The sequence below is a fragment of the Chaetodon auriga genome, chromosome 24 (genome assembly GCF_051107435.1).
Source record: "Chaetodon auriga isolate fChaAug3 chromosome 24, fChaAug3.hap1, whole genome shotgun sequence".
Classification (NCBI taxonomy): Eukaryota; Metazoa; Chordata; class Actinopteri; order Chaetodontiformes; family Chaetodontidae; genus Chaetodon; species Chaetodon auriga.
In genome coordinates, this window is record NC_135097.1 from 1,571,133 (window position 1) to 1,594,121 (window position 22,989).

At 43.3% G+C, this 22,989-nt stretch overlaps 1 protein-coding gene across 1 annotated transcript; it reads left to right on the forward strand.

The window, feature by feature from the left end:
* The first annotated feature begins 13,646 nt into the window (after positions 1–13,646).
* On the forward strand, positions 13,647–22,989 carry LOC143317426 (alpha-tectorin-like). The gene is made up of 14 exons (XM_076725579.1): positions 13,647–13,697; positions 17,678–17,771; positions 17,921–18,053; positions 18,912–19,152; positions 19,376–19,532; positions 19,710–19,756; positions 20,064–20,170; positions 20,367–20,569; positions 20,929–21,060; positions 21,452–21,639; positions 21,919–22,070; positions 22,149–22,385; positions 22,525–22,681; positions 22,954–22,989. Exons 1-14 carry the CDS (start codon positions 13,647–13,649, stop codon positions 22,987–22,989), a joined length of 1,935 nt encoding a protein of 644 aa, XP_076581694.1.

Below are 22,989 nucleotides of genomic sequence, written 5' to 3' on the forward strand. Positions count from 1 at the left end.
AGTTCAAATATTCCCAGATTTAGAAATCAGAATGGAGGCCTTTAACTGTGTGTATTTACATTTACTTTACATGAGATTTCTAGATATTTTCTCTTATTACAATAACAAATGTAAAGGCTGAATGAAGGAGCACTTTCTTCTCATTATTCAACATGTAAACAATCAAACTGAAGGATACAGAAGGTGAGATGTTGCCATCATCCATCAGCAACAGTCCAGCATGAATGGATCAGTGTTGGTCTTCTGAAGTCTGCACTTCATCTCTCTGTCTTTAACTTCCAGGATTGCAGTGGAAGTCGTCGGAGACGCAGATCTGCTGGGTCCAAATATTTGGACGAAGCCCCGGCCTTGATCACCATGACCTGGACTAATTAGGTAAGACACGACTCTGCTGCTGACTGCTGACATCAGAGCAATATGCACTGATCTATAAATGCATATGAGTGATTCTTTCAGTGTGTGTTGAGTACAGCTGCTTTAGACTGTGAAAGTGTGTCAAAAGTTTCTCCATCAGCTGATTAAACCCTGCAGCCACCTGAAGGTAGCAGGACACACATGATGAATAATCTGCAGCCACAGTGCTGTGCCAGTACTTCAGTGCCAAAGCCCGTATAGGTCGTCTGTGCACTTGGCTGAAATGAAAGTGTGTTTAGCTTCATTCCCTGAAATCAATACCAGCCTGCTACAGAACAACCACAAACACTTTAACACACATCAGACTGGTCGGTTGTACCTCAGTATCCAGCCTGTTAGTGTGGGAGACATGGGATTACTGGAGCTCATTAGTGAATGGAAGAAGAAGGAAGAACCATGACATGAGTGATGTTTGATGACCTGATGCTGAAAGTAAAAAGTGAGTGTGACGGGAGGACAGGGAGGTTTTCCTGCTCAGCTTTCAGACTCATCACAAACAACAGAATGAAGAGAGTTGAAGAGTCACACCTGTTGGTTTCAGTCAGGATGCAGGTTTGCAGAAAAGACATCACTCACAGTTTGGTCTGCTTGTCTTCTCAGCTTGTCTCCACGGTGACTCGGACTGACTGACAGGCTGTCGACCTTCATAATGATTCCTGAACGTTACTTCGTCCTAATCCAGAGCCTGATTGTGTGAAAGGATTAGCTCACTTGTCGCTGCTGTGAGGCCATGCTAGCTCACACAATGATAAGGAGACACTGCTGATTGGATCCTTTAAAAGTGAATCTTCCATCAGAGCAGAGCATGTTAGCGTGACTCTTTTCTCCATAACAAACCTGAGCTAATCTTTGATGGAGCGTCTCTGAGCAGAATGTGTCGCTGTGCCTTCCTCACTGGTTCACACACTGTAGACACAGCATCTTTTTATCTACTGAAACATGAAATCTATAAAAACATAATCACAAACTATATGGTGAAGGAAAGTGTGTGTAGGTTTGGGGTTAACAACATCTGTATCATCACGTTATTCATTCTATAGTAAATCAATGCTTCTATCAATAACAATAATCAGATGATGTTTGGAAATACTAATGATTCTTAATGATTAAGTGTTGTCTGCATATCCGAGTGTGTGAGAGGAACAAAAGGAGTGTTTTGGATCAGTTCTCTTGAAGACACTTCTTGGAAAAGAGGCATTCACGTGGACACCACAGTATAAGTTTAAAATCCTAATAAATCCTTATCATATTTACCTTTTCATGCTTTTCTGGAGACAGCAGTTTCTGTCAGCTTGTGCCTGTAACATGATATCAGTTCATCACATCAGCTCACTTTGATCCGTGGTTGAGAAGAGAAGCTTTGACACTACAAGGTTTAGAAGTGATCTCTGAGGAGAACAGTGAATTCAGTGCAAACGCAGCATCAACACATTGATGATTTACAGATTCCAGGTCAGTCAGAACTGATCTGTGCAGCCTCACTGTACCAACAATGTCAACACAAGACTGGATCCTGCTGTCATTCTCAAAGACATTCACAGGTTTTCTAATACAAGCTGCAACTCAGGACACCGACTAAAACGAAATCTGAAATGTTTTCAATAATGACCAAACTTTAGTGACATTATTATCACTTGTAAACGTTGCTGGAAAAACTTTACTTTGAATCATAAACACTAAATGGCTTCTTTTATAACTCAACATGATGTGATTTAACTAACCAACAAGATAATATCCAGAACTGTGGCCTTCATGATGCTGAGATACGAGTTGTGCTGTTTCATTTTTATTATATTACTATTGTTAGCAACCAAAAAAATAAATAAAATGAGTATGTGGGAAAATCAAAACTATGTGTTGGGTTCATTCTTCTGAAAATTTCGGCCTCTTCTTGGTGAAATTGTCACAGCCTCTCACGTTGACTTATCATAACTTACTATGAATCTGTTGTTGTTTAAATTCATGTTGAAGATGTCGCTGAAACTATTACATTAACAGAAACATGAATTTAAACTGGAATGTGCATTTCCTGAAGAACGTGTGCGATTCCTTCATTTTTAAAGCGTTCACTTACTTCAAGGTGGACTGTTGCACATACCCACCAAATTCTGTGCTGACAGCTCTTTGCTACCATGGTCATTTAAAGCTGTGTTTGTAGTGCAGCGCCACCTACAGGTGAACGGCCATGGAATTTTGCAGAGGTGTTGGGTGATTGAAATGCGGTCCAGTCGCCAGAATAAAATCTTGCCACTGTACGTTCCTACAGACCAGGGATTCATTCAATGAGTACGTTTCACATGTATCACAGCATCGTTTCTACAATAGGTATCAAAGGGACTTAGTTCAGGCTACCAGCACATGTAAAAGAGCAAAGATCTGCTCATGCAGTGATAAGATTTTTCAAGATTTTAACGAAAGACAAATGATCCAAAATATATCCCAAATTAGATCCTTCTTGCAACAGACTGATCGATTCACATGCCCTGACCTCCGCTGGATGAGAGGTTTAAAATGTGTGCAAAACACTTTATGTGTGGGGACAGTCCAGCATCTCTCACCACTACATTCATATTATTATTATTATTATTATAGAAAGACAAGAAGCTAATGAACAAAAACACCTGAAAGAGACACAGAGAGAGGAGATTCTGAGGGAACTTCAGTCAGAGAGGCAGAAAGGGAAACCCTGATTTATGAAGAGTTCCTCTATCGTCATGTTTCGGACTCTAACATCTCAGCAACACGTAACATGATCACATTTCAGACGTCCTTTGCAGAAAAGACATTGACGTGAGGGGTCTGACACGGAGGTTGCCCTTTGTGGGGTCTGACTCACCTCAAACATATTAGCATGTAACTATCTGGAATAAATTCTGTACATTTCTATGTCTGAACGGCTTTTTAGCAAACAAAGGGAAACATTTCTCTGCATGCGCAGCCTGTATAACATATGAAACCTAAAAGATTTCCTTGAATGTAATTACAATGCTTTATGTACAGTGGCTTGCAAAAGTATTCATACCCCTTGAACTTTTTCACTTTTTGTCAAGTTACGGCCACAGACATAAATGTCCACTATATTGCCAAAAGTATTGGCTCACCTGCCTTGACTCGCATCTGAACTTAAGTGACATCCCATTCTTAATCCGTAGGGTTTAATATGACGTTGGTCCAGCCTTTGAAGTTATAACAGCTTCAACTCTTCTCAGAAGGCTTTCCCCAAGGTTTAGGAGTGTGTTTCTGGGAGTTTTTGACCATTCTTCTAGAATCGCATTTGTGAGGTCACACACTGATGTTGGACGAGAAGGCCTGGCTCTGAGTCTCCGCTCTAATTCATCCCAAAGCTGTTCTATTGGGTTGAGGTCAGGACTCTGTGCAGGCCAGTCAAGTTCATCCACACCACGGTGTCTTTATGGACCTTGCTTTGTGCACTGGTGCACAGTCATGTTGGAACAGGAAGGGGCCATCCCCAAACTGTTCCCACAAAGTTGGGAGCATGGAATTGTCCAAAATCTCTTGGTATCCTGAAGCATTCAGAGTTCCTTTCAGGGGAACTAAGGGGCCAAGCCCAGCTCCTGAAAAACAACCCCACACCACAATCCCCCCCTCCACCAAACTTTAGACTTGGCACAATGCAGTCAGACAAGTACCGTTCTCCTGGCATTGGCCAAACCCAAACTCGTCCATCAGATCGCCAGACGGTGAAGCACGATTCGTCACTCCAGAGAACGCGTGTCCACTGCTCTAGAGTCCAGTGGCGGCGTGCTTTACACCACTGCATCCGACGCTTAGCATTGCACTTGGTGATGTATGGCTTGGATGCAGCTGCTCGGCCACGGAAACCCATTCCATGAAGCTCTCTATGCACTGTCCTTGACCTAATCTGCTTTATTATTTATTGATGCTGCTGTAATTTGGAATTTCTCCTCGCAGGACTAATAAAGGAATATTAAATTGAATTGAAATGAATTGAATTGAATTAATCTGAAGGCCACATGAAGTTTGGAGGTCTGTAGTGATTGACTCTGCAGAAAGCTGACAACCTCTGCGCAATATGTGCCTCAGCATCCGCTGACCCCCATCCCATCATTTTACATTGCTTACCACTTTTTGGCTGAGTTGCTGTCGTTCCAAATGGCTTGTGAGTATGGCACAATTGCAATCCTACCAAGACACGGCCGTCCCCCTAAACTTACAGGCCAAACAAGGAGAGCACTGATCAGAGATGCAGCCAAGAGGCCCATGGAGAATCTGGACGAACTGCAGAGATCCAAAGCTCAGTTGGGGGAATCTGTCCACAGGACGATAATTGAGCGTGCACTGCAAAAGTCTGGCCTTTTAGGAAGAGTGGCAAGAAGAAAGCCATTGTTAAAAGAAAACCACAAGAAGTCCCATTTGCAGTTTGCCAGAAGCCATGTGGGGGACACAGCAAACATGAGGAAGAAGGTGCTCTGGTCAGATGAGACCAAAATTGAACTTTTCGGCTTAAATGCAAAACACTATGTGTGGGGGAAAACTAACACTGCACATCACTCACTGTAAACCCAGATTTTGATTCAACTCACAGAGATTGAGTTCATATTACTTAAATGTGTCTAATTTATTGACATTACTTTTTAATTCTGATTCAAATAAACTGAGTTTGTATTACTTAGTCATGTGTCTTTTCTTTACGTGAATTATGAAGTCTGAGTAAACTGTACTTTTTAATAGCCTATTTTATTGTAATCATGTGATTGAGCTCAGACACCTCAATAGCATCAAGTTTTGTGTGATAGCAACGTGTTGACGTCACCACCCGCCAAAAATCTAGTTTATACCTGTTTGGACAGAGTAGTGGCATTGGTGAACTCTGACCTTTTTGAGACACAGAAGAGACGGGACAGAACAAGACACAGAATTCAGCTGTATTGAAATTTTCGACAAGTGAAGTTCTAGCAAGCAAGTTGTTGGACTCACGTTTGAAGCCACCGGTGAACGACCTGAGTTCAGCCACAGAACGGTACGTTGGAACCTGTTAACGTTACTGGTTGCATGCTGTTGCAGTCCCGACTGCTAGCTTAGTTTGTTACAGTATTAGCAAGGTTGCTAACCAGGTAGCTAACTTGTATGTTGCTCCCAGACAGGTAATGCAAGCTGAGCTGAGCCAGACCAGATACCCAGCTCCACCATGGACCACGGACCAGCAAACGTCCCGGTAATTTGGTGCAGCTGAATTGCTATGGCGGAGTCTATTGTGTGACACAGTGTGAGCATGTGGAGTCTGCCCGGTCATAACAATTGTGCTTCGGTCTGACGTGTCTGGCGACCGTCCGCTTTTGGTTGAAAAAAACAAAACAAGACAAAACAAAACACCGAGCGGACATCCACTGCGCAAAGCTCAAGTTTTATGACCGGACTCCGCATACACTCAGCTGGAAGTCTTCGCATCGCCGTGCTTCAAACATGACACCGAGCAGACATGTCCGCTTGACTATGACACGTCTTTCTGTGCTGCTTCCAGACAGCTGAAGTTGAGTGGAGACGGTGAAGCAAATTGGATCAATGTAATGTTGCGGTGTGTACGTATTTTACATGACTGTATTGATTGAAAGACATTTAGAGTTTCAGGAACTAAAAAAGTTTCTTTCTTTTGTTTTTTTTTTTAAATATGTTCGATAAAAATTTGGATCAATGTAATGTTGCAGTGTATGTATTTTACACAGCTCTATTGATTGAAAGACATATTTTGAGTTTCAGGAACTAAACAAGTTAAGTTTGGTCAGTTAGAATATACAATTTAGTTGAATTGGTAATGGAGTAATGCTTACTAAACAAGCTGAGTTAAATAAATGGGTGGGGAACAATTGTTTAAACTAAGTATCTTCAGTTACTGTAACTCGGTTATTAGTATATTCAACTTAAATGTTCTATTCCATTCCATTAGGAGCTTCAAGTGCATTGAACGTAGTCCACTTCACTTACTCAACTAATGCTTCATTATTTAAAAAAGTTAAGGCAAGTAGAGTCTACTTGTCCAGGTTTACAGTGCTCTGAACACACCATCCCCACTGTCAAACATGGTGGTGACAGCATCATGTTCTGGGGGTGTTTCTCTTCCGCAGGGACAGGGAAGATGGTCAGAGTTGATGAGAAGATGGATGGAGCCAAATACAGGGCAATCTTGGAAGAAATCCTGTTCGAGTCTGCAAAAGACTTGAGACTGGGGCAGAGGTTGACCTTCCAGCAGGACAATGACCCTGAACATAAAGCCAGAGCTACAATGGAATGGTTCAAAACATATTCATGTGTTAGAATGGCCCAGCCAAAGTCCAGACTGCCTTTATCCTTTTGGGGATTTCAGTAACATTGATTAAAAGACAACACAAATATCTGAAGACAGAAAGAGGCTGATACAGCAAACCTTTGTAAACATAATTGATTCTTCCATGACTGGTTGAAATAACCATGAAGGTGTTATGCAGATTCAAGAAAATAGAGTATATTCAACATGAATGTCTGAACTTCATGAAGGTAATTGTTGTTTGGTCCATGACTGGGACAGAGGTCCTCTGAATGCCTTATGTGTTGTGAAGCAGAGGCAACACTCCTTTAGGCAACATTATCAGGAAACACAGCTGTATTTATCAATGAAGCCAGATGAAACAGATCAGTTAACTAACTGCTCAGCATATCTTCAGGACATGAAGACCTGGATGACCTCCAACTTTTTGTTACTAAAGACAGACAATACTGAAGTAATAGTACTTGACCCTGAACACCTTAGAAACACATCATCTGATGATAAAGCAACTGTAGATGGAAATGCACTGGCCTCTGGCACCACTGTAAGGAATTATCTTTCTTTTATCTGTGATCAGGATATGTCCTTTAACTCTCAGGTAAAATCAATTTCAAGGACTGCCTTTGTCAGCTCATATTGTAAAAATCAGGTGCATCTTGTCTCAAAATGATGCAGAACAACTAGAGTCATGTCACTCTTTTGACCGATGCCCAGGATGCCCGACTATGTCGACAGAGCCAAGCATCAGGATGCTGAATGTCATTAACAACAACATTAACAATAAAATTACACATAGTACCTTTAATGTTGCACTCCATATTTTACACACGCTGCCTGTGTGAATGCTGAAGGTGGTTGAAAACTATTCAGTTAACTGTTAAGGAGGTGAACCCAAGTGCAGACACACCCACAGACAGGTATGAAATTTCAGGCTTTGTAATATTTGTGAAAGCAGTTGGATTGGCTGATGTTATTATTGACTTATATATGAGAAGGCTTTTTTGACAGACAATGATTGTCCATTGGAGGGCAGCGTTGAGCTGAATGTTACCACACTTGAGGCAAAAGTCATTTATGGCTGGGTGTGCAACACTTCCCGGCAACGTCTGCTTATGGTTCCTGATGGTGCTGCCAGCGGCTGCTGCTCTGCACCATGTGCAGCTCTCCAGGCTTGACACAGGTGTGTACGCACCACATAGGACCCCAGGGACAGCCACAGCACACCCGCAGACTGTGCACAGGAGAGGATGAACAGAAAACTGGTAGAGTCAAGTGTGTGTGCTAATTAAATGGCTGCACATTGGAGCCACACCCAGACACACCTGTATCCCATCAGCCCATACCCATGCAATCACCTCATGTGATAGACACACCCACACAACACACACACACACACACACACACACACACACACACACCTACATACGCTCACCCAATAATGCCACTACAATATGCAAATATTATATAATAATAATTCAGTTAACTGGCCTGTATTGACTGTTCTTGTCATCCTGATGTGTTTTTTTTTTTTTTTTTAATCAGTGTTTTGTCTTTGTGTCTAAATTAAAAAAAGAAAAAGTTGATGCCTCACCCTCATACATGACCTATTTAAGCTTACTGCTGTGAGAACAGTCGAACCTGGAGGAGAAACTCCACGTCAGCAGATGCATAGGAACATTTCAATGTACTTCTTGTGCAGTTACATTCCACTAAAAGTATCTGCTGGCTTTCATCCAGCCTTCAGGAGATGACTTCAAACACTGTAGGGCTGGGACAGGGTCAGCACATGAGGTGGAGGAGTCTGACTCAGCGACAGTCTTGCAGAGCTCAATTAATGAAATACAGGTGAATTTGTCGATGGTTACGTCTGTTTTATAGACGTGTGAAGAACAGTGCAAGTTCTTCACAGCTTGATGCAGGAACTGTGGATGTGTGGGGGCGGTGCTGAGCAGCTGTCAGTAGTGGACAACAATATTCTAAAGTTCTCAGCGTTCTCTGGAATAAAGTAATCCTTTCTTACCAGACATACTGCTTTGTTACAGACAGTCATGGCTTCTTTGTATATTTTACTCTGAACTGTGAGCCCAGTTCTCCTCCGTTGTCTTTCAGCTGCTCGACAGATTCTTCCTCTCATTAACGCTGTCGTTGTTTGACCATGGGGACATCCTGTCAGTGGACCTCTTTCTCATCCTCACTGTTGAAATGTTCAAGCATGTCCTTTAAAGAGCAGTCATAGCTTAGCATAACTATTCTTCAGCCTAGTCATCGAGGAATCTGCCTTGAACCAAAACATCCCTTTCAGTCTGTCTTAAGATTACGTTGCTATCAGAAAACCAACAGTGATGGTCAGAAAAAGGTCATTCTAACACTGAAACACTGTGGAAGTTTAACCCTGTTGTTATTACCAAGTCCAGAATGTTCCCATGCTGATGAGCGGCTTCAGTCACACGTTGTGTAAGTTTCAAGCTGTCCAGTAAATTCTCGAGCTCCGTAGCTTTGGAGACATTCTTTTTGTTGATATCAATGTTCAGGTCTTCACTCAGGATTAATCTGTCATATCTGGTGATATCAAATTCGATCAGCGCTGAGAATTCCTGACAATGCACTGATAATTCTGCTTTGAGACAAACAGATACTCAAATGATGAAGGTCAATGTCATTACACACAAACTGTGTAGAAAACACGACTGCAACGTCTCCTCCTCTCTCACTGATAAAAGTTATCATTTGGAGAACAAGCCTCTGTCAGTGTAGCTGCACCAGTCGTGCTGTTTGGTCACGTCTCAACTCAAAATACTACATGCAAATTCTCTTTCACTTATGAGATCATTAACCAAGAAGGATTTGTTAGCCAATGATCTGAAATTAAAAAGAGCAAATATCAGCTGTAGGGATTCAGTGACAAGAGAGGAGACTGACTGTTCTGTGACTGCTGCGATGTGTTTGACCATGGCACCGGCTGTTTAAGATCACTGGCATGTTGAAGGAAGCTGCATGGTGTCTGTCTCATTTCTGACACCTGAGCGATAATGACTTTGTTTATTGTTGTTTAGTAGTTCTCCAATTTGACTGGTCTCCAGTGTGGTAGCTTTAACTAACTCTTTGATTGGTGATTGTGGTGGATGTGGGAGGAGGGATGTTAGACTCCTGGAGAATGTCATGAAGAAGGGGAAGAGGGGTGTTGGATCCATGACTGGGACAGAGGTCCTCTGAATGCCTTATGTGTTGTGAAGCAGAGGCAACACTCCTTCAGGCAACATTATCAGGAAACACAGCTGTATTTATCAATGAAGCCAGATGAAACAGATCAGTTAACTAACTGCTCAGCATATCTTCAGGACATGAAGACCTGGATGACCTCCAACTTTTTGTTACTAAAGACAGACAATACTGAAGTAATAGTACTTGACCCTGAACACCTTAGAAACACATCATCTGATGATAAAGCAACTGTAGATGGAAATGCACTGGCCTCTGGCACCACTGTAAGGAATTATCTTTCTTTTATCTGTGATCAGGATATGTCCTTTAACTCTCAGGTAAAATCAATTTCAAGGACTGCCTTTGTCAGCTCATATTGTAAAAATCAGGTGCATCTTGTCTCAAAATGATGCAGAACAACTAGAGTCATGTCACTCTTTTGACCGATGCCCAGGATGCCCGACTATGTCGACAGAGCCAAGCATCAGGATGCTGAATGTCATTAACAACAACATTAACAATAAAATTACACATAGTACCTTTAATGTTGCACTCCATATTTTACACACGCTGCCTGTGTGAATGCTGAAGGTGGTTGAAAACTATTCAGTTAACTGTTAAGGAGGTGAACCCAAGTGCAGACACACCCACAGACAGGTATGAAATTTCAGGCTTTGTAATATTTGTGAAAGCAGTTGGATTGGCTGATGTTATTATTGACTTATATATGAGAAGGCTTTTTTGACAGACAATGATTGTCCATTGGAGGGCAGCGTTGAGCTGAATGTTACCACACTTGAGGCAAAAGTCATTTATGGCTGGGTGTGCAACACTTCCCGGCAACGTCTGCTTATGGTTCCTGATGGTGCTGCCAGCAGCTGCTGCTCTGCACCATGTGCAGCTCTCCAGGCTTGACACAGGTGTGTACGCACCACATAGGACCCCAGGGACAGCCACAGCACACCCGCAGACTGTGCACAGGAGAGGATGAACAGAAAACTGGTAGAGTCAAGTGTGTGTGCTAATTAAATGGCTGCACATTGGAGCCACACCCAGACACACCTGTATCCCATCAGCCCATACCCATGCAATCACCTCATGTGATAGACACACCCACACAACACACACACACACACACACACACACACACACACATTCAGCCAATAATACCAATACAATATGCAAATATTATATAATAATAATTCAGTTAACTGGCCTGTATTGACTGTTCTTGTCATCCTGATGTGTTTTTTTTTTTTTTTTTTTAATCAGTGTTTTGTCTTTGTGTCTAAATTAAAAAAAGAAAAAGTTGATGCCTCACCCACATACATGACCTATTTAAGCTTACTGCTGTGAGAACAGTCGAACCTGGAGGAGAAACTCCACGTCAGCAGATGCATAGGAACATTTCAATGTACTTCTTGTGCAGTTACATTCCACTAAAAGTATCTGCTGGCTTTCATCCAGCCTTCAGGAGATGACTTCAAACACTGTAGGGCTGGGACAGGGTCAGCACATGAGGTCGAGGAGTTTGACTCAGCGACAGTCTTGCAGAGCTCAATTAATGAAATACAGGTGAATTTGTCGATGGTTACGTCTGTTTTATAGACGTGTGAAGAACAATACAAGTTCTTCACAGCTTGATGCAGGAACTGTGGATGTGTGGGGGCGGTGCTGAGCAGCTGTCAGTAGTGGACAACAATATTCTAAAGTTCTCAGCGTTCTCTGGAATAAAGTAATCCTTTCTTACCAGACGTACTGCTTTGTTACAGACAGTCATGGCTTCTTTGTATATTTTACTCTGAACTGTGAGCCCAGTTCTCCTCCGTTGTCTTTCAGCTGCTCGACAGATTCTTCCTCTCATTAACGCTGTCGTTGTTTGACCATGGGGACATCCTGTCAGTGGACCTCTTTCTCATCCTCACTGTTGAAATGTTCAAGCATGTCCTTTAAAGAGCAGTCATAGCTTAGCATAACTATTCTTCAGCCTAGTCATCGAGGAATCTGCCTTGAACCAAAACATCCCTTTCAGTCTGTCTTAAGATTACGTTGCTATCAGAAAACCAACAGTGATGGTCAGAAAAAGGTCATTCTAACACTGAAACGCTGTGGAAGTTTAACCCTGTTGTTATTACCAAGTCCAGAATGTTCCCATGCTGATGAGCGGCTTCAGTCACACGTTGTGTAAGTTTCAAGCTGTCCAGTAAATTCTCGAGCTCCGTAGCTTTGGAGACATTCTTTTTGTTGATATCAATGTTCAGGTCTTCACTCAGGATTAATCTGTCATATCTGGTGATATCAAATTCGATCAGCGCTGAGAATTCCTGACAATGCACTGATAATTCTGCTTTGAGACAAACAGATACTCAAATGATGAAGGTCAATGTCATTACACACAAACTGTGTAGAAAACACGACTGCAACGTCTCCTCCTCTCTGACTGATAAAAGTTATCATTTGGAGAACAAGCCTCTGTCAGTGTAGCTGCACCAGTCGTGCTGTTTGGTCACGTCTCAACTCAAAATACTACATGCAAATTCTCTTTCACTCATGAGATCATTAACCAAGAAGGATTTGTTAGCCAATGATCTGAAATTAAAAAGAGCAAATATCAGCTGTAGGGATTCAGTGACAAGAGGAGACTGACTGTTCTGTGACTGCTGCGATGTGTTTGACCATGGCACCGGCTGTTTAAGATCACTGGCATGTTGAAGGAAGCTGCATGGTGTCTGTCTCATTTCTGACACCTGAGCGATAATGACTTTGTTTATTGTTGTTTAGTAGTTCTCCAATTTGACTGAGCTCCAGTGTGGTAGCTTTAACTAACTCTTTGATTGGTGATTGTGGTGGATGTGGGAGGAGGGATGTTAGACTCCTGGAGAATGTCATGAAGAAGGGGACGAGGGGTGTTGGATCCATGACTGGGACAGAGGTCCTCTGAATGCCTTATGTGTTGTGAAGCAGAGGCAACACTCCTTCAGGCAACATTATCAGGAAACACAGCTGTATTTATCAATGAAGCCAGATGAAACAGATCAGTTAACTAACTGCTAAGCGTATCTTCAGGACATGAAGACCTGGATGACCTCCAACTTTTTGTTACTCAAGACAGACAATACTGAAGTAATAGTACTTGACCCTGAACACCTTAGAAACACATCATCTGATGATAAAGCAACTGTAGATGGAAATGCACTGGCCTCTGGCACCACTGTAAGGAATTATCTTTCTGATCTGTGATCAGGATATGTCCTTGAACTCTCAGGTAAAATCAATTTCAAGGACTGCCTTTGTCAGCTCATATTGTAAAAATCAGGTGCATCTTGTCTCAAAATGATGCAGAACAACTAGAGTCATGTCACTCTTTTGACCGATGCCCAGGATGCCCGACTATGTCGACAGAGCCAAGCATCAGGATGCTGAATGTCATTAACAACAACATTAACAATAAAATTACACATAGTACCTTTAATGTTGCACTCCATATTTTACACACGCTGCCTGTGTGAATGCTGAAGGTGGTTGAAAACTATTCAGTTAATTGTTAAGGAGGTGAACCCAAGTGCAGACACACCCACAGACAGGTTTGAGGTTTCAGATTTTTCAGTTGCAAAGGAATGGGTGGTGGAGCCAAGCAGGTCCAGAACACAGTCCAGGCAGAGCGGACTGACTGGTAGCAGAGTCTACCATCTGGCAGCACGGATGTGGCAGAGCTGAGTGTTTGTAGGAGTCTTGATTACAGGATAGGATGCAGCTGGAGAGGCTCTACTCTAGCTCCAGCTCACCTGTCTCCACTCAGGTAATCACACACCACCCAGAGAGAGAGGGAGAGGCTCGAGGGAGACAGGAGGTCACTGCAGATCAGATGATGTTCGAAGACCAGATGGAACATTTGTTGATATGATACGAATGAAAGTTTTGCCCCCATTCTAAGTCCCAAGTCAGAGTCACCCAAATACTTTGTCACACTCACATGTTGTGATTTTGACTGACAGGCAAACGAGCACTGTAGGCCGTCATAAAGGAAGGCAGGAATGCTACACGAGCAAGCTGAGATGGACGAAACAAAGCAGACGACGATTTGGGACAAATCGCAGACAAACTGCTCCTGATGCAGGACCCTGCTTGACCACGTGTGTGTGAAACAAATGGTTTTTGGTTTCTGCTTCTTGAAATGTTGCTGTTAAACAGAGTTTCAGTGACAGGACCTCATCCAAAATGGGGCCGGCCTTCCAAAAAACTGGTGCATGTTTGCTTAACTTGCTTCATTTTGTGGCCTCGTCACAGGGAAACTCGGATGCTGTGAAGACCTGAGTACGACCAAAAACACAACACAGCAGCGGAGTCATCAGACTTGTTGTGGTTGAAGAGTAAGACAGCTGATTTTTACAAAGTCACCAACAGTCAGTCTTTGTTGGTCATTTTTCAGTCTAAAGGGTAGAACCCAAAATACTTCCACTCGCTGCTTCTCCAGTGTCACGATTAGCCAATCAGTGAAGCTTTCTGACCCTCTCTTTTTTATTGATTGGTTGACGGGTCAATAGGGCAGGTACAGGTCAAGCAAAAAGTGAAATTTTAGGTTCTTAAAATGAACCAAATGTGAAAAACCTTCAAATTCAATTTCATTTTGTTTTTAACACAAGTTTGAATTTTAATTAAAAAGTGACAGCTCTATCCCAGTTTGTCCTGCACTCCTGTGCTTTTGTTTTGCTGCATCCATGAAACAATGAACAAACCTTCAAACAAACCTCTGAATGCATTTTTCTATAATGAACACCTACAAAGCACAAACTGCACTCACACGTCACCCCTGCACGAAACGACTCATCTCAGCTCAACTCTGATTACACAACCTATCAATGTATTTTGAGATGACATCTATTGTGACGTTGGTATGTACTGTAATTAACAAGTTGTTTTTGTCATACATGTGTTCCTTAAAGCACAACCACACCTTCAGCCAGGAACATTGTGTTCATTGTGACCGAGGTATCAGTCTGTGGTTAGTGTAGTTCACCATCTCACACAACCACTGAGTGTTTGAGTATAAAGAGGAAAACTCCCATCTGATATGCTGACAGTGTTGCCAGATTGGGCCGTTTTCCACCCACTTGGGCAGTTTTGGGTTGGGTTGCGTTGCGCAGACGGACAGGATTTCAGAAAAAGAAAACAGTGGCAGAAACCCTGAGTTGAGGTACCAGATTCAGTAGGAATAATTGGATCAGTGCATCCCAAAGAAGTGTATCTAGAACCGATCCATAGAGGTTTATGTGGATGTGCAGACCCCCAGCTTTGTCTGAAGCTTTTTCACGCACACCTGAGAAGAGGCCACCATCAGTGTCCATGGACGAGTTGATCTAAATCATTTGTGGACATGATTTCCATTAATTCCAGCTGCGTTGTTGAGGTGCTAAGAATCTGACTGTGACTCTGTGACGATGACTAATTCATATTTCGATAACACTTTGTATGAAGTCCATGACTACATTGAGATTTCCCTTCATCTTCTTCACTGTGTTTCATCTTTACTAGCTTCCTATTGGGCTGTGTGAAAAGGTGCAGACGGCAAGTTCGAGGAAGGATCAGCACAGGTGTCACTCCACCCCCGCCACACCTGCTCTGCCCTCCTGGGTGTTAACAGCTGTGAGGATGCACATAAAAAGAGAGGGAGCGAGAGAGAGAGCAGCATCTTCGACGGAGAGAGACGAATCAGAATCACCAGAGACCTTCATCTTCCTCATCCACCATCAAACCTCCAGAGGGTAAGACAACCTGCACACTGCTCGTCTGTCTCTTCTTCTCTATTGTTGAACTGTGGGAACCTGCTCAAACCTTTCCACAGTTTTCTGACATTTTATAAACCAAACAATTAATGATCAGATGTGATGTCTTTGTTCTGCTGCAAAAGCTGAGCAGCCGTTCAAAATCATGTCTTTCATAGCGGCTGAATATTAAAGCATTCAGACCAATCACAGACACACAGGGTTTGTCCGGTCATGGAAAAACCTGGAGAAGTCATGGAAGTGTCATGGAAATCCACATTTGTACAGCATGAATCCTGTTCAAGATGTCCATCTGTGTGTCTTCCAGCTCTCTGCCAGCTGATTGGCCGCCTCCATCATGCTCCGCCTCCTGCTCTTCCTGTCTGCTCTCATTGGGCTGCTGCCTGGTAAGCACACACACTCGTGTTGAAACTCCACCCACAAGACGAGTTGAGGGAGTTCAGTAGAAGCAACATGAACGAAGAGCAAACGATCTCAGAGCGAAGAGCAGAATGACTTTAAGTCCATCAGTAACTTTAAGAGCTGATAATCTGCCAGATGTGCAGAAACGTTGCTGACATCTGTTTGTTTCTAAGAAGAAGCAGTAACTGATGATGAGACACGAAGAGATTTGACTGATAAACAAACTCTGTTTTATTTTCCTTCATGAAGTCGACATTTGAATCCTTCTCTGCTGTCCAACCAGCTCACAGACAGTTCTGACCTCTCATGTGTCTCCATTGTCTTCAGGTGCTGAGCAAAATACTGGTTCTGCAACGGTCGACATCAGCCGTTGTCCCATCACATATTATGGGGTGCAGTACACATCATTGTATGTAAGTAGGATGGAGCCTGATGCTTGAGAATATCTCTCTTTGTTCCATCCAGTGCGTCATTAATGTCCAGTGCAGTGACACTGAATGTCTGAACATGAACTGATGGAGCATCTGAAGCAGAGTGAGAGCTCTGACTGAAACCTCCACAACTCTCTGAGTCAGAGTGACGTTGGCTCTTTGTAGAAAAGGTATTTTGTTGATTCACTTGTTGTGTCTCTCTGATTTCAACAGGTGACTGCCACGAATGAGTCCGTCACAGCCTGTTTCGACAGCGATGGACTAGATTGTATTGTGGGACCTGCATTTGATCGAGACTTTTTTGGAGCACGCTACACGAATGAGAGTGAAACAGAATACCATCAGAATTTGCCAACTATTAACACCACGCTAGAATGCTCTGTGAAGATTATAGGATATATATCGGGATTTCCTGTGAGTGTTGCTCAGTGTCACGACTCGATAAATTGTAAGAAATTGTCAAGATCTTTTCAAAAAGCTCTTGGAGTAAATTTCCGAACAGTGACAGAAACTCTTCTGTTGACTCTTTACAGTGTCTGGTGATAATAAGTAGCTTTGGCAGCCAAACAGCTGTGAAGATAGACAACTTCAATCCTGGTTCATTTGTGAGTATTATATCCATGTATATGTGTGTGTGTGTGTGTGTGTGTGTGTGTGTGTGTGTGTGTGTGTGTGTGTGACTAGGTATTTATTACATTGTGGGGACAAAAATCTGTTTGCACAGTCACATTGTGGGGACTCACCTGCATTATGCCGACAACATACAGGTCCTCTAAATTAAGTCTAAGTTTTATTTATTTTAAAATGTCTGATACAGAATCATTTCAAGATGCTATAATCACATCCAAACTCCACACAGCGTCCATGCAACCATGTGAACGCAGCATCCCCAGTTTGAGTCCAGACCAGGACCTTTGTCTCAGATCAACCACATCTCATTTCTACTGTCAGTTATTCACATGAAGACAAACATGGAGCCAAAAATACTTGAAGAAATCTGTTCAGTTACTTTTTACTGTGCAGTTGAACAAAGATAAGACAACACGTCATGTTTAGTTTGACAAGTGGACAAGACAGTGTCATTGTTTAGTCTGTTTTAATCATGTATGAATTCATCATCTCTGCTCTGTGATCGTAACATTGGTTTGTTTGTTGTGGTCTAGGACTTTGACTTTAAGGTCAATGGTAGCTCAGTCAAGTCGAGTTTGACTAGTGGGAGTCCTACCTACGAAGACGTCAGTGGATGCAGACAGTCAGGTTGGGAAATCCACTGGATCCATAAATCTGTTTTGACACCCTTAAAAACTAAACTCTTACATTAATTTGTTGCTGTCTTTTGTTTTTGCTGACAGTCTGTAAACTGAAAAGTGAACGATGACATTTTAACCTGATTCTTCACTTTGCAGGTGTTGTGTATTCTTATAATGACGAGGTCGGTTCTGATCCAGACACCTGCTCCACTGAATTCTGTGATAATTATGCAACCATCCAGCTGAATGATGAATGTGGCTCCATGGAGCATTGCTATGGCAACAACAGGTAATTATGTGAGCTTCATGTTTTCAAGAAAGAGCTGTGATGATACAGGAACTTGATGAGGACTTTTTTAAAAACATTATTTATTCGGGGCCTTACGCTGTCTGTTCAGATTTGACAGCAGGAAGCTTTTAATGTGAAGCAGCAGCAGAAGGAAATGTTGGGTTTTCATCAGCAGTAACTCAATTCAGCTCAAATGCAGCTCTGATAGGAGCAAAGAGATAAACAATGAGGCTGATACCTGTGAGAGAAAAGTGACAGCAGAAACATCTATGTGTTGTGTTTCAGACATATCTACTGAATTATGCTAACCATCTAGCCTCGGTCCATCCCATCTCGTAATACCACTTTGTGCCTCAAGAGGAATTAGTCTGATAGTAAAGCTCAGGCCTCGAAAACTCAGTCATCACTGCACTTTGCCACCAAAGGCAGACTATTCTGAGACCATGGCAAAACACTGCCTGACCTCCAGCCAGTTTAAAAGCAGCTGGCACTTGATCTGCATCAGGGCTTGAGGTTTGAACACAGCACAGCTTTCATTAACTGTGATGTTGATACTGAAATCAAATGGTAGTGCAGTGTGATACTGGAGAAAGTTCCATAACAACAGGAAGACATTTCCCTGGAATACTGGTCCAGGGAATCAGCCAAAGTCACTGCTGTTGGCTGACATGTGAGCCAGGCCTGTGAACACTTTACAATCAAATATTATGTAGATAAATGCCTCAATTATGGCATGAACATGAACACATGAAGACTTCTCTCCTGCAGTTTGTTGTTTGAGGGCCCCCTGGTGGTCGCGGCCCTCAGCAGCAGCTGCTGATGGTGTTTGTTGTTTCTGTCCTTCTGTGCCTCCATCAGCTGCTTTTTTGACCCCATCTGCACTGTGACCGGCCCCGCTGTCATCGACTTTTACGGTGATCTTAACACGGTCCAGGATCGGTGTGCGTACACTCTGCTGTCTGGTTCGACAGTCTCCGGCCTCACTGTGGTGGGGTATTTCCGGGAACGCCGTCGTAGAGATGTGAGCTTTTTGGACAGTGTGACACTGCAACTGGACGGAGAAGAAGATGTTCACCTGGAACAAGGGGGGATAGTTAAGGTAAGCTACCTACAGCCACAGTCAAGTCAGTGTGGACATTGATCCCAAATCCTCATCTCATCCTCTGCTGTGTCAGCTCTCATCTTTCTTCTCAGGGACATGAGAAGCACTTATTTTAATACTGGTGAACTCGGTGGTTGTTGCAGTGAAAACAGCCTGTTTGTGTGTGTTTGTGATGATTGAACCTGTGTTTCCTCCACTTTGTCTCTCTGCTGTGATGCAGCTGGGAAACACAATGCAGACCATCAACGGCTCGACTGTGCTGTCAAACGGTGTGGAGGTCTCTGAGGACCAAACTGGAGTCACTGCTGTGAAGACAATCGGCAGCAACACTGTTTCTGTTTTCTTTGATGGCAACACTGCACAGATCTTCCTTAAAGGTACAGAAACTAAAATCCTACCACTCACCACACAGGATACAACGACCAATTGTGGTGTCCAGCACTTGTTTGACGCATGAGGAATGTGAACTAAGCTGTATTTTGGCGAGTTGCCATATTCATCCAGTTTGAACGATGACACTGATCTGACCCATATTCTGTCTTACACTTGTCCAGGACCAAGTGGTTCACTACTTGATGGTTTGTGTGCCAACTCCACATCTGTGAGTGATCAGAGGAACAGTACCCTCGAGTAAGACGTTGATCAGTGTTTGAATGAACGTTGTACTTTGCTTTTGAAATTCAGCCCCTAACACACCTTAACTTGTCTGGAATGTCAGTTTTTATGTTTTGCTTGATTCTGTTCATCTCACAACAATGACCATTTCCACAACTTGAATTTTAAATTATCTGGACATTTCTTAAAAAAGATGAACGGTTCCTTTGACTTGTGGACTGAAGCAAAGATACAAAGCTCATATGAATCTATAACACTCAGAAAGTGTGTTTGTGTCCATCTGAACAAGTGAGAGCAGGGTGTCAGTCCTGACTTTGTGTTGTGTGTCGCCCCCTAGCTGTGAGGTGCTGTACAATGACACTGCTGACAGTTCGATCAACTGCACCACGATGACTGAACAGTAAGCAGATGAAACAAACTCTCTGTATTATACTTTCATGTGTGCTAAATGTCATGTTACATCACGTTTAATGTCATGTGATGTGAGGAGGGATGGAAGATAAACACACCTGAACTCAGATGATCCACCTGTAACTCAGCACTGATTGGACGTCATCCTTCATCTCTCTTTCTGTGTCTTCACATCTGTGGAACAGCTGTAATCTCCTGAATGACACAGTCTTCACCAGCTGTCACAACCACATCGATCCAACCCCCTACATAGACGCCTGCATCGACACTTTGTGCAAATACCCTGCTGTGGACGGTCTCGACTGTCAGTTCCTGGATGCCTACGCCAGACACTGCAGCCTGCGCATCAACGACACAGTGGACAGCTGGAGGTCAAAGGCCGGCTGCTGTAAGACTTCTCTCACTTCACATCAATTCATCAACGCAGGAACAACATAAACATTAACAATTAAATACGATTGAATTCTGTCTGAATTTAGATTTTAATAGAAGAAAAATTGTTTTGTCTCACTTAAACTTGTAGTTTTAAAGTGTTTTTTTTCAGCGTTCTTGCAGTCCTTTTGTGTTTGTGACAGAATTAGTGTAAAAACTGGTCAGTGTCTCTGTGGAACAATGCTGGAGACGACAGCGACCCCAGTGAACTCCACAATATTCTTTGAAGAACACAGTCTTATTTAGTGCAGTTTTATGACTGTTTTTTTTTTCAGTGTTATTCTTTACATGTGTCTCTCTCTGTCTCTCTTTCAGCCTCCCCTCAGCCCTTCTGTCAGGGAAGGATCTGCAGTGATCATGAGTTCTGTGCAGAGACGTTCAGCGGTGAACTCGGCTGCTTCTGTCGGGCCATTTTTGCCTTCCCGTACAAATCCAATGACACTTTGGGTACGACAGCTGCGACACGACACCATGACTGACTGGTGCAGAGTCCTGATCCTCAGAGGATGGAGGGTTTTCTCACAGGGAGACTTGTTTCACACAGCTGAGCTGTTGTGGAGCTGATGATAACTGACCTTCAGCACTCAGTTTGACTGAATGTTTGTTATCAGGAGCACAGATGAGACTTCATTAACTCAGCTCTTCTTTTTCACTCTGATGGTATCAAACCACAAAAAGTGGTACTTTGGTTCCAAATGAAAGAACCGACAAAGGTCACCAAAGCAGGATTGAATGGTTTGACTTGTTTTTGTCCCTCATGGTGTAAGTGTCTGTCCGGTCTGTCCTCTCTAACATGGTCTTGTATTTGTCTCCCTCGTCTGTCCTGCTGGACGTTCAGGTGACCCGACGGTCTGCGAGGAGAACTCAGCTTCACTTACTCTGGTCGGGTGTCTCCTGGAGGAGAGAGGCATCAACTACACAACCTTACACCTCAATGACCAGAACTGCACAGGTCAGATGGATGAGGTGGACCACATGGTGACCTACAGCTACAACAGCAGCGACCCCTGTGGGACGGAGGTCACGGTGGGTTCTCCATCACGTCTTTACTCTCAACAAGCAGCCAAATGTCTTCCAGCACTCTGCTGAGCTTCTCCTGCTCTCCTCCAGTTTGGGATCTTTCTGTGGGTTGGGCTTCAGCTCTGACCTCCTTGGTTTCTAGTGATGATGGTCATCTATGAAGCTTATTCTAGCCAGTCAACACCTCACAAATGTCACATTTAAGGCTGAATGTAAAGAGTTGTGATGAATTTGTGAGGAACTTGTGCCGTAACAACATCTCCATGAATCTCCATCACCCTGCAGTCCAACAACAGCCTTCTGATCTACACGAACACCATCACAGCCCAGGACAGCTCCTCTGACAACATCACTCGCCAGGACCAAGTCGACATCGACTTCTCCTGCTACTATACTCAGCCAGATGTCAACAATATGACCTTCAGAATCAAGGACAGGTGAGTGGAGGCTGTTATCTTTGTGTTGTTAAAAGGTTTGTGAGTATAAGACAGCTGAAGTGTATTTGTTCTCTGCAGCTCTGTGATCCAGAAGATCATATCTGGAACTTGGAATTACACTCTGACCATGAAAGCCTACACTGACAGCCAACTCAGGCAAGCTGTGGACTCCAACACTGAAGTCCAGCTGAACCAGAAGATCTGGATGGTGCTGGAGACTGACGGGCTGGATGACGGTTTGGTCGCCCTGGTGACCGACTCCTGCTGGGCAACCAACCAGGCTGAGACTCTGAGATACAACCTGATCAAAGATGGGTGAGATGAACACAGAGGTGGTTGCTGCTCGCTGCTGTTCCAAATGAATCAGAGGCAGGGACTCGTTAATAAGTGTGTTTTTGAGTCCTGAAAACAAAGTGTGCTCTGATGTGATGAGTGTGTTCTCGTTTGTGAGCAGCTGTGCGAATGACCAGACGGTGAATGTGGAGGGAAACGGAGAGGGAACGTTCAGCCACTTCTCCTTCAACATGTTCCAGTTCTCCAGGAGCTCTTCTGACATCTCTCTGCACTGTAATGTCAACCTGTGTGCCAACCTCAACCAGACCTGTGTCCCGGTACGCCCCCCAAACAAACCACACACACACTGATGAAACCGGCAGCTCATCGCTGGAAAACAGGCCCGAACCCGAAGCCCCACAAATCCTTATGAAAAGCAGTTACAGATGTGTCAGACTGCTGCTGAGCTTCCATCACCTTCACCGAAGACTTTCTTTGTTCACTCCTCTGGTCCTGATCTGTTTGACATGAGCTGCATCACTCTTGAACACTGTGCAGCTGAAAATACATTTAGATCAGCCAGAAACATTTGATGGCATTTTGCCTCCAGGTGGCGCTGCAGCAACATGGTTTAGTCCTTGTATGA

Excerpts from the sequence above, each read along its gene's own strand:
- LOC143317426 (XM_076725579.1), top strand. The coding sequence starts at position 13,647 with ATGCAGCTGGAGAGGCTCTACTCTAGCTCCAGCTCACCTGTCTCCACT. Across the intron at positions 19,757-20,063 it reads TGTGTGCCAACTCCACATCT|AGCAGGGTGTCAGTCCTGAC; the intron begins GTGAGTGATCAG and ends TGAACAAGTGAG. Across the intron at positions 21,640-21,918 it reads CCTGTGGGACGGAGGTCACG|TCCAACAACAGCCTTCTGAT; the intron begins GTGGGTTCTCCA and ends ATCACCCTGCAG.